Source organism: Myotis daubentonii, chromosome 1, assembly GCF_963259705.1.
Source record: "Myotis daubentonii chromosome 1, mMyoDau2.1, whole genome shotgun sequence".
Taxonomy (NCBI): Eukaryota; Metazoa; Chordata; class Mammalia; order Chiroptera; family Vespertilionidae; genus Myotis; species Myotis daubentonii.
The window spans coordinates 57,395,263-57,410,845 of NC_081840.1; the positions used below are offsets into that span (position 1 = coordinate 57,395,263).

Below are 15,583 nucleotides of genomic sequence, written 5' to 3' on the forward strand. Positions count from 1 at the left end.
TTCTTACAGGAAAGATGATATGATTATAATTTTGAACTGCATTAAGCAAAGCAACTGGTACTGGTATCATGGATGTCAACATGGGCCCCAAAGCCATTCAACTCAAGAATTTCTTTTTTTTCTTTTTTTTTAAAAATATATTTTATTGATTTTTTTACAGAGAGGAAGGAGAGGGATAGAGAGTTAGAAACATCGATGAGAGAGAAACATCGATCAGCTGCCTCTTGCACACCCGCTACTGGGAAGGTGCCCGCAACAAAGGTACATGCCCTTAACCGGAATCGAACCTGGGACCTTGAGTCCGCAGGCCGATGCTCCATCCACTGAGCCAAACTGGTTAGGGCTCAACTCAAGAATTTCTGCACAATGATGACATTTCATATGCCCCACATATGCAGCATGGAATACTGGGATGAGCACTGAATGGGGGTCAGGGGGCATGAGTTCAAGGCCCAGCTCTGTCAGTCTGTGGTTATGAGATCTTGGGCGAGTCACTTCATCTTCTGGGCCTTGGATTACTTATTTGTAAATTAAGAGGTGAATCCTAAAAAGATGATTCATGGTTTCTAAATATGGGAAGAAATTCTCCTCTTCTATCCTTGAAAAACCTGTGTTGGTGGTAGGTCTCTGTGCTTGTGTTTAGCTCTTAGCACTCTTGCTGACTCACAGGGGAGAAGACAGGACTCACTATTTTTGGACATTTCTAGAAGAATGCCTTGGGGCTTGAATAAAGGCATGCCTTTTCTCCTCTTATGTTGCTTTAAAAATAAAAACATCCACATGAGTTAGTCAATTTATCAATTTATTAATTAAATAGGTTACCTTCTCTTTCTGTAAAGATATGGAAATGATAGGATATTTAAGTGAAAGGTATATTAGAGATCACTTTTTAAACTCAATGTCATTATATGGCCATAAACTTGACAAATGATATCACTGGAATGAGTTTATGGTATTATAATGTTTATCTCATCCCCTGGATGATTTAAAAAAAAAAATTTTAGTGACTCATAAAGCGGAAGTGAACGAGTAAACATCGAACTGGCAAAAGAGAGTGTACTTAGATCATGGAATAAAGTTTCAAAATACTTTTCTTTGGTCTCCAGAGAGTGATTTACTTGAAACGTTAAGCAACTTTATAGGTATGGAGAAATTAGAATAAATTCTATTTCATTGTCACATCCTTAAATTTAGGAATAATTATTGAATCATTCAAATACCTGCACTAATTATAAATCAATATTTTAAAATAGTATTCTTAATGTGAGTCCCTGTAGAAAGCAAGAGTTTAAATAATTTAACTAAACAATATTCAAAAGTGAATGTGTCATATTTCATCATTGAATTAATGGATTTTTTACATTGTCTGCCTGAAATGAGATTCATGTAAACATGCTCAGTAAGTTGAAGAGTGATACAAATGTAGGGTAACTATCATTATTATTTATTATTAGAGGCCTGGTGCAGGAAATTCATGCACAGGGGGTGATCCCCTCAGCCCAGCCTGCATCCTCTCCAATCCAGGACCCCTTGGAGGATGTCCGACTGCTGGTTTAGGCCCGATCCCGGTATTAGGACTAAACTGGCAGTTGGACATCCCTCTCACAATCCTGGACCGCTGGCTCCTAATTGCTCACCTGCCTGCCTGCCTGGTCGCCCCTAATTGCTCTGCATGCCGGCCTGATTACCCCTAACTGCCCCCCCTGCTGGCCTGGTTGCCCCTAACTGCCTCCCACTGCTGGCCTGGTCACCCCTTACTGCCCCCCCTGCCGGCCTGGTCGCCCCTAACTGCCCCCCTTGCCATCCTGATCACTCCCAACTGCCTCCCCCGTCAGTCTAGTCACCCCTTATTGCCCCCCTGCCAGCCTAATCACCCTCAAATGCCCCCCCTGCCAGCCTGGTCACCCCCAACTGCACCCCCCCACCGGCCTGGTTGCCCCAATTGCCCCCCTTGTTGTCCTGGTCGCCCTTCACGGCACCGCTGCTGGCCTGGTCACCCCATGCAGTCTGCTGTTCAGTCATTTGGTCGTCCCTCACTAACCCCCCTGCTGGCTTGGTCGTTCCATGCAGCCTGCTGTTCAGTCGTTCGGTCGTCCCTCACTAACCCCCCTGCCAGCCTGGTGGTAGGCATCCATACTTGTGAGGATGTGAGGGTTAATTTGTATATTACCTCTTTATTATATAGGATTATTCCTATTTCCCAAGGACCCAACATATGCTTGATATGGTTAATAAATATTTGCTGTCTCATCTCACATTGCAAGACTAAAAACAGACTCCCTATAGGCATTCCTGCCAATGTGTCTGGCTTATAATTAATTCCTAAAATGGTTTTAGCTGGGCCATTACCTCATTCCTTGCTCTGCTCTGTAATGTCCTCCAACTTTCTTTCTACACACTCCTGATTCATCAATAAGGATGTGGCTTGTGTTACACTTGCCCACACATGGGTTAAGAACTACTCTCAGGTCATTTCAAAGCTTGCTTGAGTCCTCAGAGCCAAACATAGGTTCTTATATTCCAGGGTGGGGGACCATTTTTCTGCCAAGGGCTATTTGGATATTTATAACATCATTCTGGGGCCATACAAAATTATCAACTTAAAATTAACCTTCTATATTTGGTCAAACATTTAATTAACTCACCCCCGATGCCTTGGCAGGGCTGGACCAAATGATTTCTCTCTTGGGCCTTATACAGCCCGAGGGCTGGATGTTCCCCATCCCTGTTATTCCTTCTGTAATTCTACTTCCTGAACACAATGCCAGGCAGGCCATCGGAATTAATGTTTATTTGTTACGAATAAATGTCTCAGAAAACCCAGTCAACCCTACCTCCACCCATATGGATGCTTTTATTTTTCTGCCTAAAGACAAGTGTTTCCTCAGTGGGTTTAATAACAGAGAAGAAAAACAGCTTTTGAAAAAGGTGCAAATAAAGCAACTGTGAATACAAAGGTATATAAAGTAATATGTCCTTTGGGGGATTAATTACTTTTTTTATTGTTTTCAAGAAACATTTGCCCTTGGCTTACAGCTCAGTCTGGTATTTTCTAAACTGGCTGGAATCACTTTTTCTTATCCTAGTCAGGAGTAGCAAGCATAAATAAAATCTCTAAATGATGGGGTGGAGGAGGATGGGGAACTAATTTGAGTCCCAAATCCCTATCCTCCTCCTAATGTTTTAGCAGAGCCATTACAAAGAGTAACACGAAATGGATGGAGTTTTACTCTCTTCTCTCCCCATTATTATCTGATGGAAATCTTAATGAGAAAAGAAATCTAATCTCATTGTTAGTCTCCAAACACCCACCCCCTAAATAGCCAATATTCCTTTTTAGCATAATATTTTCCTAAAACGAGCGAAGAAGCCTGCCACACCCATTCCTAGGAATATTTGCACAGTGATATAAGGGGTTGTCTTACGTACTGGGGGTGCTGCCTCAGCAGGTCAAAGGACCTAGACTATTGCTTGCTATGTTCTAGGGAAATACATTCATTTCACATGGTTTGCTCGCAGAGATGATGACACAGGCAAACTGGGTTTCTGTTGGGCTGAACTGTAATGCCTTATGCTGCCCAATTCCTGGCTCTCTGTTTCAGGCCAGAGGACCACTCTTTTCCTGGTTAGCCATCTTTCAGAACTTTATCACGCATCCTCCACGTCATACCCATTAGGATAGTTACAATAAAAATATAGAAAATAAAAATATTGGTAAAGATGTAGAGATTAGAACACATGCTCACTGATGATGGACAGTAAAAGGGTACAGTTGCTATGGAAACAGTATGGATTTCCTAAAAAAAGTAAAAATAGAATTATCATATGATTTAGCAATTTCATTTCTGGAATATCCCCCCACCCCCTCAAACTGAATGTAGGATTTCAAGGATTCACAGCAGCACTGTTCACAATATCCAAAAGGTAGAAGCAACCCAAGTGTCCATTGATAAATGGATGTATAAACAAAATGTACATACATTCAATGGAATATTATTCAGCCTTATACAGGAAGGAAATTCTGACACATGCTACAAGATAGATGAACCTTCAGAACATTATGCTCAGTATAGTAAGCGAATCACAAAAGAACAAATACTGTATGATTTTACTCATATGAGGTACTTAAATTAGTCAAATCCAGAGTCAGAAAGTAGAATGGTTGCCAGGGGCTGGGGAGGAAGGGGGACATGAGCAGAGTTTCAGTTTTGCCTGAAAAGAGCTCTGAAAATGGATGGTGATGGCAGCACAATTATATGAATATACTGTATGCCACTGAACTGTACATTTAAAAATGGTTAAGATGGTGCCCTGGTGGGTGGTTCAGTTGGATGGAGTGATGTCCTATACACCCAAAGGTCATGGGTTTGATTCCCAAACAGAGCACATACCTAGGTTGCGGGTTCCATCCCCCAGTTGGGGCACATATGAGAGGCAACCAATTGATGTTTCTCTCTCTCCCCCTCTCCCTCTCTCTAAAATCAATACAAGCATATCCTCAGTGAGGATTAAAAAAAGAATTACTTAAATAAAAAGGTTAAGATGGTAAATTTTATATATATATATATTTACCACAATTTCCAAAAAATATATATTAAAGAAAAGTTTGTCACTGATCTAAAGTGGGTCTAAGGTTGAGTAGAAGTATCAAGACAGCATGATTGGTCTACAGAGTCAGCAAACATGGTATGTCCCTCACCAATTCCCCTGTCCAATGTCCACAATTGATGATTATTAACTAATAATTCCAATATTCTTTCCTCCTGAGCCCAGATGCAGCATCATAACCTTTCTTAACACAGGGCACTAACAAACAATTAGACTTAATATGTCAGCTATGTCAACATAGGAGAAAATTGTGAATGTCACTGAAATCCATACCAGAGAAAAGGAGGATACAATAACATAAAACTTCATAAGATAGGAAAAATCAACATGAACTTGATATATTAAGAAAAAATTTCTTTTTCAGCCCTGTCTCAAAAAAGTCCCAAAATAACTGAAAAAGAAGCAGTACCTTTGGCCAACATCACCACTCATTTGAACCCACATAATGCAGTTCAGGTCTCTATATTTTCTACAAAAAACCCCCACAAAACCCGAGCCCTGCCAGTGTGACTCAGTGGTTGAGTGTCGACCTATGAACCAGGTGGTCACAGTTTGATTCCTGGTCAGGGCACATGCGCAGGTTGTGGACTCGATCCCCAATATATATATTTTTAAAAAGAACCAGAACTCATGAGTATTCCTCCCCAAGTACAAAAGTCCATTGGACACTAAAAAACAACAACAAGTATTTTATAAGTTCAAAAAGATTGAAATCATATCAAGCATCTTTTCAGATCACAGTGGAATGAAATTAGAAATCAACTACAGTAAAAACACCCCAAACCATTCAAGCACATGGAGGCTAAATAGCATGTTATTAAACAATGAATGGATTACCAACAAGACAAGATAGAAATAACTTCCTGGAAACAAATGAAAATGAACACTCAACAACTCAAAATCTCTGGGACACAGCAAAAGCAATCCTAAGAGGGAAGTTCATAGCACTACAGGCGTACCTCAAAAAACAAGAAAAATCAGTAATAAACTATTTAACCCTACAACTTAAAGAACTAGAAAGAGAACAACAAGAAAAACTCAGAGTAAGTAGAAGGAAGGAAATAATAAAGATTAGAGCAGAAATAAATAACACAGAGACTTAAAAAAAAAAATCAATGAAACCAAAAGCTGGTTCTTTGAAAGCATAAACAAAATTGATAAACAGTTAGCCAGACTCATCAAGAAACAAAGAGAGAGGACACAAATAAATAAAATCAGGAATGAAAGTGGAGAAGTAACCACTGACACCACAGAAATACAAAGGATTATAAGAAAATACTATGAACAACTATATGCCAATAAGCTCGACAATGTGGATGAAATAGACAAATTCCTAGAAAAATATAATCTCCCAAAACTGAATCAGGAGGAATCAGCAAATCTGAATAGGCCAATAACAACAGATGAAATAGAAGCAGTAATAAAAAAACTCCAAGCAAATAAAAGCCCAGGTCTAGGCGGCTTCACAGGGGAGTTTTTCCAAACATTCAAACAAGAACTAACACGTATACTCCTCAAACTATTTCTAAAAATCCAAGAGGAAGGAACACTTCCAAACTCTTATAAGAGAATTACAGGCCAATATCCCTGATGAACATAGATGCTAAAATACTCAACAAAATATTAGCAAATCATATCCAGCAATATATTAAAAAGATTATACACCATGATGAAGTGGGATTTATTTCAGGGATGCCCCAGCTCTTGCCCCCCGCCTCGCAGCCCTGCAGCCCTGCCTGGCACCCTGACTTGGCCTGGTGCCGCCCCCTCACCTGCTCCACCAGGACCAGGACCCACCACTCAGCTCCCTCAGCGCCTGGGAGCCAGGCGGTGGCCCCGCCCCCTGCACTGGCACTGGTGGCCGTCTGTGGGGCAATTGGCCCCGCCAGCGCAGCTCCCTCAGCACCTGGGAGCTGGGCGGCAGCCTGGCCCCCTGCCGTTGGTCGCCATCTGAGGGGTGATTGGTGTGACGATCAGGCCCCCGTTCGCACCCGTCTTGGCCTGGCACCACCCACTCACCTGCTCCACCATCCCACCATGGTCCCACTCACCAGGGCTGGCAGTGCCTCCACTGTTGCCCACTGCCAGCGCCACATCACTGGTGCCTGCCATATTCCATGCCACCCCCTGGTGGTCAGCACACGTCATAGTGAGTGGTTGAACTCCCCGTCGAATGACCACCCGAGGGGACAATTTGCATATTAGGCTTTTATTATATAGACCAATGAACTCACAGAAAGAGAAACTAAAAAAAAAAAAAAAAAATCCCATTTACCATTGCAACAACAAAAAAATAAGATACCTAGGAATAAACTTGTCTAAGGAGGTAAAAGACCTGTATTCGGAAAACTGCAGGACGTTGAAAAAAAGAGATAGAGAAAGACATAAACAAATGGAAGAATATACCATGTTCATGGATTGGTAGAATCAACATCATTAAAATGTTCATACTACCTAAAGCAATCTATAGATTCAATGCAGTCCCCAGTAAGATACCAACAGCATATTTCACAGACCTAGAACAAACTCTCCAAAAATTTATATGTAATAAAAAAAGACCCCAAATAGCCTCAGCAATCCTGAGAAAGAAGAACAAAGTTGGAGAGATCACAATTCCAGATATCAAGCTATATTACAAAGCCACTGTTCTCAAAACTGCCTGGTACTGGCACAAAGACAGACGTATACTAGTAGACCAATGAAACAGAACAGAGAACCCAGAAATCAACCCAAGCCATTATGCTCAATTAATATTTGACAAAGGAGGCAAGACCATACAGTGGAGTCAAGACAGCCTCTTTAATAATTGGTGTTGGGAAAATTGGACAGATAAATGCAAAAAACTGAAACTAGACCACCAACTTACACCATACACAAAAATAAACTCAAAATGGATAAAGGACTTAAACATAAGATAGGAAACCATAAAAATCTTAGAAGAATCCATAGGCAGCAAAATATCAGACATATGTCCTAGCAATATCTTTACCGATACAGATACTAGGGCAATGGAAACTAAGGAGAAAATAAACAAATGGGACTACATCAAAATAAAAAGCTTCTGAACAGCAAAAGAAACCATCAACAAAACAACAAGAAAGCCCACTGCATGGGAGAACATATTTGCCAATGTTATCTCTGATAAGGGTTTAATCTCCAAAATTTATAGGGAATTTATACAACTTAACAAAAGGAAGATAAACAATCCAATCAAAAAATGGGCAAAGGACCTAAATAGACACTAAGAGGTCATAAGGAAGGCCAAGAGACATATGAAAACATGCTCAAATCATCCAAGGGATGCAAATCAAAATGACAATGAGGTACCACCTCACACCTGTCAGAATGGCTATCATCAACAAATCAACAAATGACAAATGCTGGCGAGGATGCAGGGAAAAAGGAACCCTTGTGCACTGCTGGTGGGAATGCAGACTGGTGCAGCCACTGTGGAAAACAGTATGGAGTTTCCTCAAAAAATGAAAAACGGAACTTCCATTTGACCCAATAATCCCACTTCTAGGAATATATCCCCCAAACTCAGAAACACAAATCAGAAAAGATATATGCACCCCTATGTTCATAGCAGCACAATTCACCATAGCTAAGATTTGGAAACAGCCTAAGTGCCCATCAGCGGATGAGTGGATTAAAAAACAGTGGTGCATCTACACAATGGAATATTACACTGCTGTAAAAAAGAAGGAACTCTTACCATTTGCAACAGCATGGATGGACCTAGACAGCATTATGCTAAACGAAATAAGCCAGTTGGAGAAAGATAAATATCACATAATCTCACTCATTTGTGGAATATGATGAACAACATAAGCTGATGAACAAAAACAGAGCCAGAGACATACAAGCATCAAATAGACTGTCCAACCAAAGAGGGAAGGCAGGGAAGGTGGGATGTAAGAGATCCACCAAAGGACTTGTATGCATGCAGATGAGCATAACCAATGGACACAGACAGTAGGGGGATGAGGGCATGTGCTTGGGGGTGGGAGCAGCTGGGAAGAGGACAAGGAGGGGAAAAGGAGACTTATGTAATACTTTAAACTATAAAAAATTTAAATTAAAAAAATAAAGACCATCAAAAAGGTAAAACCAATTTGCAATCCCAGGACACTCAAGAACATTAGAAGAAATGATTGCTCAATCTTTTCTATACAGATGATGTTCATTTCTCTTATTTGGTGGGATTTGATTTATGGATCACCCTTCCAGGTGTGTTGAAAGTTTTTGCTTCCCCAATTTCATTGCCAACCTAGAGCTGTCAATTCCATACCTTTTGGCTCATCTGTTTTTCCTCTGAGGTTATCATCTTTTGTGGAATCCTTCAAGGTTCCATATTCCTTTTCCATCTTAGCTGCTTCTTCCTTGGTGCTGTCTGTTTCTTCATGACTCTTCATTGATGGCGCTGTAATCAGATTGTGCACTGTTGTTATAACCCTACTCCCTGTCCATTAATCAATTCCTAATGTAGAAATAAACTATTAAAAAAGTACAGTTTGAGTTTAGGTCATTTTTTTTTTTTTTTTAGCTAAAAGAGATCTTAGTGATTATCTACTCCATCTCCCTTCTCCCACTTCACAGAGGGGGAAACTGAGGCCCAGAGAGGGGAGAGATGTGCCACGGTCACCCATTGAGTTAGCAGAAGAGCTGGGCCAACCTCCCAGCTCTCTGGGTTTTGGTTTAATGTTCTTTCTCTTCCGCCACACTGTGTCATTAGAGCCATGATTATTTTCCTTACTTTAATTAACGTAGGCAATTAAGTGGGATATGGCAGGTCCCAACGTAAATTTGAGTCTTGATTCAAAATGCAAATAAGTCTGTAGTTACCCAATCTCTCCTTTGTTGTATATTTGAAGAACAGCTTATTACTCAGAATAGCACCTAAGAATTTGGGACTATGGCAGTTGTTTGGGGCCCTGACCACCTCTTAAGAATCTTAAGTAAAGGTGTACATTGATTTTTTAAGGTTTCTTGGGATCAGATTTCTGTGCTGAGGCTGGCCACAAAATAACCAAGGTTGTAGCTCTTTAATCCTATAGTTGGATTTCAGATTTTAAAACTTTAAAAAAAATCTATAATTCTTTATCAATGCTAACTGAAGCTCATTATTTAACATTCAAAAGGATTGTGCTAAAAGCTAGAAAAATTGTTAAATAAATCATACCTGAGAAAAGCTTGCTTTTATTGTCAGTAACATTTTTTTCTAGCTTGTTCTTGGTCTGAAGAGCAATTGTTTCATCCAAGTTTTCTTGAGGGAGGAGGGGAAAAATATAATTTTATTTCTTGAAAGATATTATCAAATTTCTACTAAAAATGTTTAAATTTCACCAAGAATATCACAATAGGAATTTCCTAATATTGACACTGCTAGAAAGATGATTTGACATGGATTTTATTTGTAGACTCTCAGGAAAATAGAGAATACTATCTGAGATCTCAGGTTCAGCCTCTTACTCAGTTAATTGGAGAAGTTCCTTCCATATTTTTATGGCCACTGCGAGAACATATAGGGTTGAAACCTATAATGAACACCGTGGTTTTGGCCTACTCAACACCTTCTGGTAACAACGCCTTAGTTTTCCTTTGGAGAACCCACACCTCTTCCACTCTCAGCACATTTGGCCCAAGTGGGGGTCTTCAGGGACTTCCACCTCCTGGGCTACAGTGATTGGTTAAAGGAGAAGAACATGACTCAAGACAGGCCAATTAGATTCAATGCTAAAACCATTGGGAGAAAGAGGTTCTCTTCCCACTGGGATTGTTTTTCTGTGAGGATGTGAGATTGGAGCTGTGCTAGCCATCTTGTTCTTATAAAGGAACCACTTGTTTAAAATGAAAATATGGAAAGTCAGAACTGTGAGATGGGGAGTAATAGATTCCTCCTCACACTAGTGGTAGACTTCACAAACAGGAAGCCAGACCACCCCTAACCCTGGACTTTTCAGTTACACGAGGCAATTAAGTTTTCTTTTCATGAAGCCAAAGAGTTGGATTTCCATCATTTAGGGTCCTCATTAATTCATGAGACAGCTGGTCCTATTGTTAGGTAGTCAGAAGGGTGAGGATTTCCCTATTCTTATCAAGTGAAATCTTTATCCTTGTCTTTGTCCTAACTATGCCCTTTGGAGTAACATCACAGAGATGTTACTAGACATGAATCTAGACTGTAACCAGCTCAAGGTAGACAATGCATTAGAATCTACATTCTGTATTCAGTTATTCAGCCAGCCACATTTCCATCTCACTAATAGGGTAGGCCTTTTTTGCTATTTGCTTTACTTAAAATTATTTCTCTCCAAGTAAACTCTCCCTTCCATTGTATCCCATGCCTCTTTTGAGAAGAAAACCAGTATATTCTATTGTATGATGCAGTCTGTTTTATTCCAGGTAACATTTTGGTATATTTCTGTCCAACGTCTATACATACATTCATTTTTTAACACATTCTAAATGGCTTTAAGCATTGATTAGCATATCATGACTATTTTCTCCTGTCATTAATCTTTATCAACAATGCTTACATTCCATATGTAATGAACATACAATTATTAAAAACACAAACATTTGAAAGTGAAATTTAAATAGTTTAACATAAGAATAACTAATTTATTTTAGATATTTTCCTCTTGTGGAGTATCTAGGTTATTTACACTGTTTTATTTCTATAAACCAGTGCTGTCCAATGGAATTTTCTGACGGAAATAATTATTTCTTTATTGTTCAATGTAGTAGCCACCAGGTACATGTGGCAATTGAGCACTTAAAATGTGCCCACTATATGAAAAACTAGATTTAAAAATTTCCCTCTCCTGGGTATATACCCCAAAACTCGAAATCATGTGTTCGCAAAGATATATATACCCCTATGTTCATTGCAGCATTATTCACAGTGGCTAAGACATTGGAACAACCAAAGTGTCCCGCAATAGAGGACTGGATAAAGAAGATGTGGTACATATACACAATTGAACACTACTCAGCCATAAGAAAGGATGAAATAGCGCCATTTGCAACAACATGGATGAACCTTGAGAACATTATGCTAAGTGAAATAAGTCAGTCAGAAAAAGCTAAGAACTATATGATTTCATTTATAAAACTGATGTAAACTGAAACTCATGAACACAAGCAGCAGAGTGGTGGTTGCCAGATGGCAGGCGGTAGGGGGAGAAGAGGGTCTTAATATAAGGTGACAGGAGAAGATTTGACTTGGGGTGGCGGGTACATGGTGCAATATAAAGATCTGTAACAAAGAAACCCATACATGAAAGTGTTATGTTCATGTTGACCAATGTCACCCCAATCAATTTAATAAATAAAAATAAATAAATTTTGTCTAATTTTAATTACTTTCCATTTTATTTTTTTAATTTTTATTATTTTAAAATATATTTTTATTGATTTCAGAGAGGAATAGAGAGGGAGAGAGAAACATCAATGATGAGAGAGAGTCATTGATTGGCTGTCTCCTGCAGGTCCCACACTAGAGATCAAGCCCACAACCTGGGCATGTGCCCTGGCCAGGAATCAAACCGTGACCTCCTGGTTCATAAGTCAATGCTCAACCACTGAACCATGCTGGCTGGGCTTGATTACTTTCCTTTTTAATAGCAACATGTGGTTAATGGCTACCATATTGGACAGTACAGCCATAAACAGTAGTGGAAATATCTACCTTGTACATAAGCCTTGTGGCATGTCTAATTTATTTCCATAGAAAAAAGGATTAAAGTGTGGAAGTTCTGAGTCCTGGGGCATTGGTATGAAACAATGACTGATTTGAAACAGTTTTTGATCTACTGTAAAGTGAGTAAGTGGTCCACAAAGCACTGTGTATATAGCATGAATCCATGTTTTTGTTAAGTAAGATAAAAGAAAAAAATGACATAGGTCCCAGCCAGAACGGCTCAGTTGGATGAGTGACGTCCTATGGACCGAAAGGTCACTGGTTAGATTCCTGGTCAGGGCACATGCCTGGGTTGCTGGGTTGATCCCCAGTAGGGGCTTTCTCTCCTTCTCCCTTCCTCTCTCTCTAAAATCAGTAAAAGCATCTATTTTTTAAAAGAATGATGTAGATATACATGTGTGCCTGTATACACACACACACACACACACATGCACGCACACACGCACGCACGCACGCACACAGAAAATACCTGAAAAGACATAAACCAAAATATTACCTGAATGCTGGTATTATGAGTGATTTTTTCACTACCTTTTTGCATTGACTGCTTAAAAAAAATGTGCTCTTTTATAATCAGAAAAAAAGAGTACAACTCTTTTTATGTAGAAAGAAATTGAGTTCATACAGAATAATTCTAGATTGTTTGGTGCTATGAGATTTTCTCTTCTGTTTAATTCTCCCTTGCTCCCTCATCAAAGATCAGAGAAAAGGGTTGTGAAGTCATCTTGCCCGAAGGACATCAGGGGTAAATGGTATTTGTTGATTAACTAAACCAAGCAGGAAAATAAAAGACTTCAAACAACAACAGCAACTACAACTTACATGCAGAATCAAAAAATGTCCAAGCTTACTTATAAAGTTCCAGGAATCGAGGGTTGACAAGCTATGTCTTTAAAGGGCCAGATAGTGAATATTTTTGGCTTTGGGGGCCATATGGTCTCAACTATTCAATTCTTTTATTGTGTCATAAAACATAGATACTAAAACAAACGTGCATGGCTATGTTCCAATAAAACTTCATCTATAAACACTGAAATCTGAATTCTACATAGTTTTATTGTGTCACAAAATACTATTCTTTTGATTTTTTTCAACCATTTGAAAATTCAAAAGTCATCCTTAGCTTGTGTACTATACAAAAATAGGCTATGGGCCGGATTTGGTCCATGGGCAGTAGTTTACCGTACTGGTCCCGGTTATAGATAACAAAGTCCTTTATTTAAAAGATGTAGAAACTGAGGCATTTGCCTTTGTCCACATGACAGAGCTGGTCTGAGACAGCTGGGCCTCAGAAGTTCAGTTGTAAGGGCTCCCTAGAAGGGTGTTCTTTCCTCCTATTCACACACAAATCTCACCGGTTAAAGTCAAGACTCTCTTAATACTGACCATTCAAATATAACTGAAAAAAATAACAAGCTCAATTTTAATAAAATTGTCTCTGTGTTAGCTGGACAAAATAACAACAAGTGTGAAATGTTTGTACTCAAACTGGATCTATAAAGATTAAAAGTTGATTAAAACTTCTGATTAATTTTTTTAATATGCATTATCAAGCTGGGCAATTCTGGTTACCCAGATAATTCAGACTATTTTGGCATAAATTATCAGAGTAGTGAAGTAATTATTGCCAAATCCCTAACTCATTTTGGATGATGAAGACTAACCACAGTAAAAACAAAACAGATAGGATTCTCACCAAGGTAGGAAACACCTTCTTCTGGAGATATCGTGCCATACTTGACCATCATCTTCACAAAGTCAATCAGTGTTTTCATGATAGTAATCAGTGTTTCTTTCTCTTTTGCCTCTTTTTCTATATAAAAGGACAAAATAATTTTTTTTCAAGTAGTGGCATACACCTTTCAGTGTCAATTTAAAAAGTACAGCATCTTATTGAAATATTTCTCCCTACATTTATATCTAAATCCACTTATATTTAATTTACAGAAAGCCTAAGGCTTGCTTGGGAGTACAGGGCAATGTGCAGGAATACTAAACTTTTCCAGAAGTGGACAATTTTAACTTCTCCAAAAAGATTTATTTTAATCTAAAATATTTTATTAATGGAGTAGATGATAGAGATAGTTTATGACCTGAGACAATATGAATTCAAAAGGAAAGCTAGAAGGTTGGTGACCCAACAACTTTCTCTACTCAGGCTATATGTTTTGAGGACAAGAACTACCTGTTTTCATTAATCAAACTTAATACTGTATTTTAAATAAGAATATACATATATCTTTATTTTTTAAATGTAAGGTTTATTTTTAACAGTAGTATATATTACTTTCTAAACTTTCATTTGAAAGGATAAATGTATACTGTAAAAATATTCCAATAGTACAGAAGTAAATAATAGTCAAAGTAACATTCTCTTCCTTCCCAACACCTACTCCCTATAGGTAACCACTAGTAAGAGTTTCTTGGGAACTCTTCATATTTGACATACTGTTTTACATCTTGATATAGCAAAATGGCTAATGATTACATAAAAGTTCAGTAGATATATTAAATCTAAAACCATTAAAAATCTGTTTCTATTTTGAAGAAGAGAAAAATTAAGATGCTAGAGGAGAGCTCATTTTCCCAATTCTTTTAGCTGCTATTAAGGATTTTCTTTATGTGCTTCTTGCCCTTTCCCCCTCATCTTTTCATTCTTCTCACACATGAGGTTAATAGCCAATAGAGACTGGTATACATTTTTCTACCAGTGGGGATTGGAAGTCTTTCTTCTTTCCATTCCCCTGGAACAGTGGAAGGCAGGGACCCAAGAAAAGCACCTGATCTGCTGATTCCGACTATCCCTGGGATTGACTGTTTCACGAGGTAGGCGGAGGAGCGTGAGTGCACAAGCCCATTGGGGCTCTAATACCAAGCTCCACTCCACAACCCGTCTTTATCAGCATCAGAGATATTTTGGCTTTCTACCCACTTTACCATTTCTCAATTGGTTCAGACCTTGAGTGAGAAAGACAGGTACTATCAAAGACCTCAATGTAAGTATTGAAATTAAAAGCCCGCAAAAATAAAGGCAATATGGAATGGGGTAAAAGAAACTAAAAGATTAAAAGCAAATAAAATAAGGAATATTCCATGTAGTAGAATATTTAAAATACCATCACAGTCACAAGGTTGGGAGAAAGGAAAGGTAGGAGAAGAGTTGTGGGGAGAGATCTTGAAAAGGGGAGGGTAAATAACTCCAGGCATCCTATTATTTGCATAAGGCCACAACCATATAAATCTTTGGTATCATGCTGATGCTCTTCACTG

General features: G+C 38.9%; 1 protein-coding gene across 1 annotated transcript in view; it reads right to left on the minus strand.

Moving 5' to 3' along the window:
• Window positions 1–15,583, minus strand: part of SCG3 (secretogranin III) — a 42,793-nt gene that overhangs the window by 13,402 nt on the left and 13,808 nt on the right. The window contains exons 8-10 of the mRNA XM_059701272.1: window positions 14,010–14,126; window positions 9,791–9,874; window positions 8,900–9,031 (exon numbers count right to left, since the gene is read on the minus strand). Of these exons, the coding sequence (XP_059557255.1) occupies window positions 8,900–9,031; window positions 9,791–9,874; window positions 14,010–14,126 (333 nt within the window). The remainder of the gene's footprint in view (window positions 1–8,899; window positions 9,032–9,790; window positions 9,875–14,009; window positions 14,127–15,583) is intronic.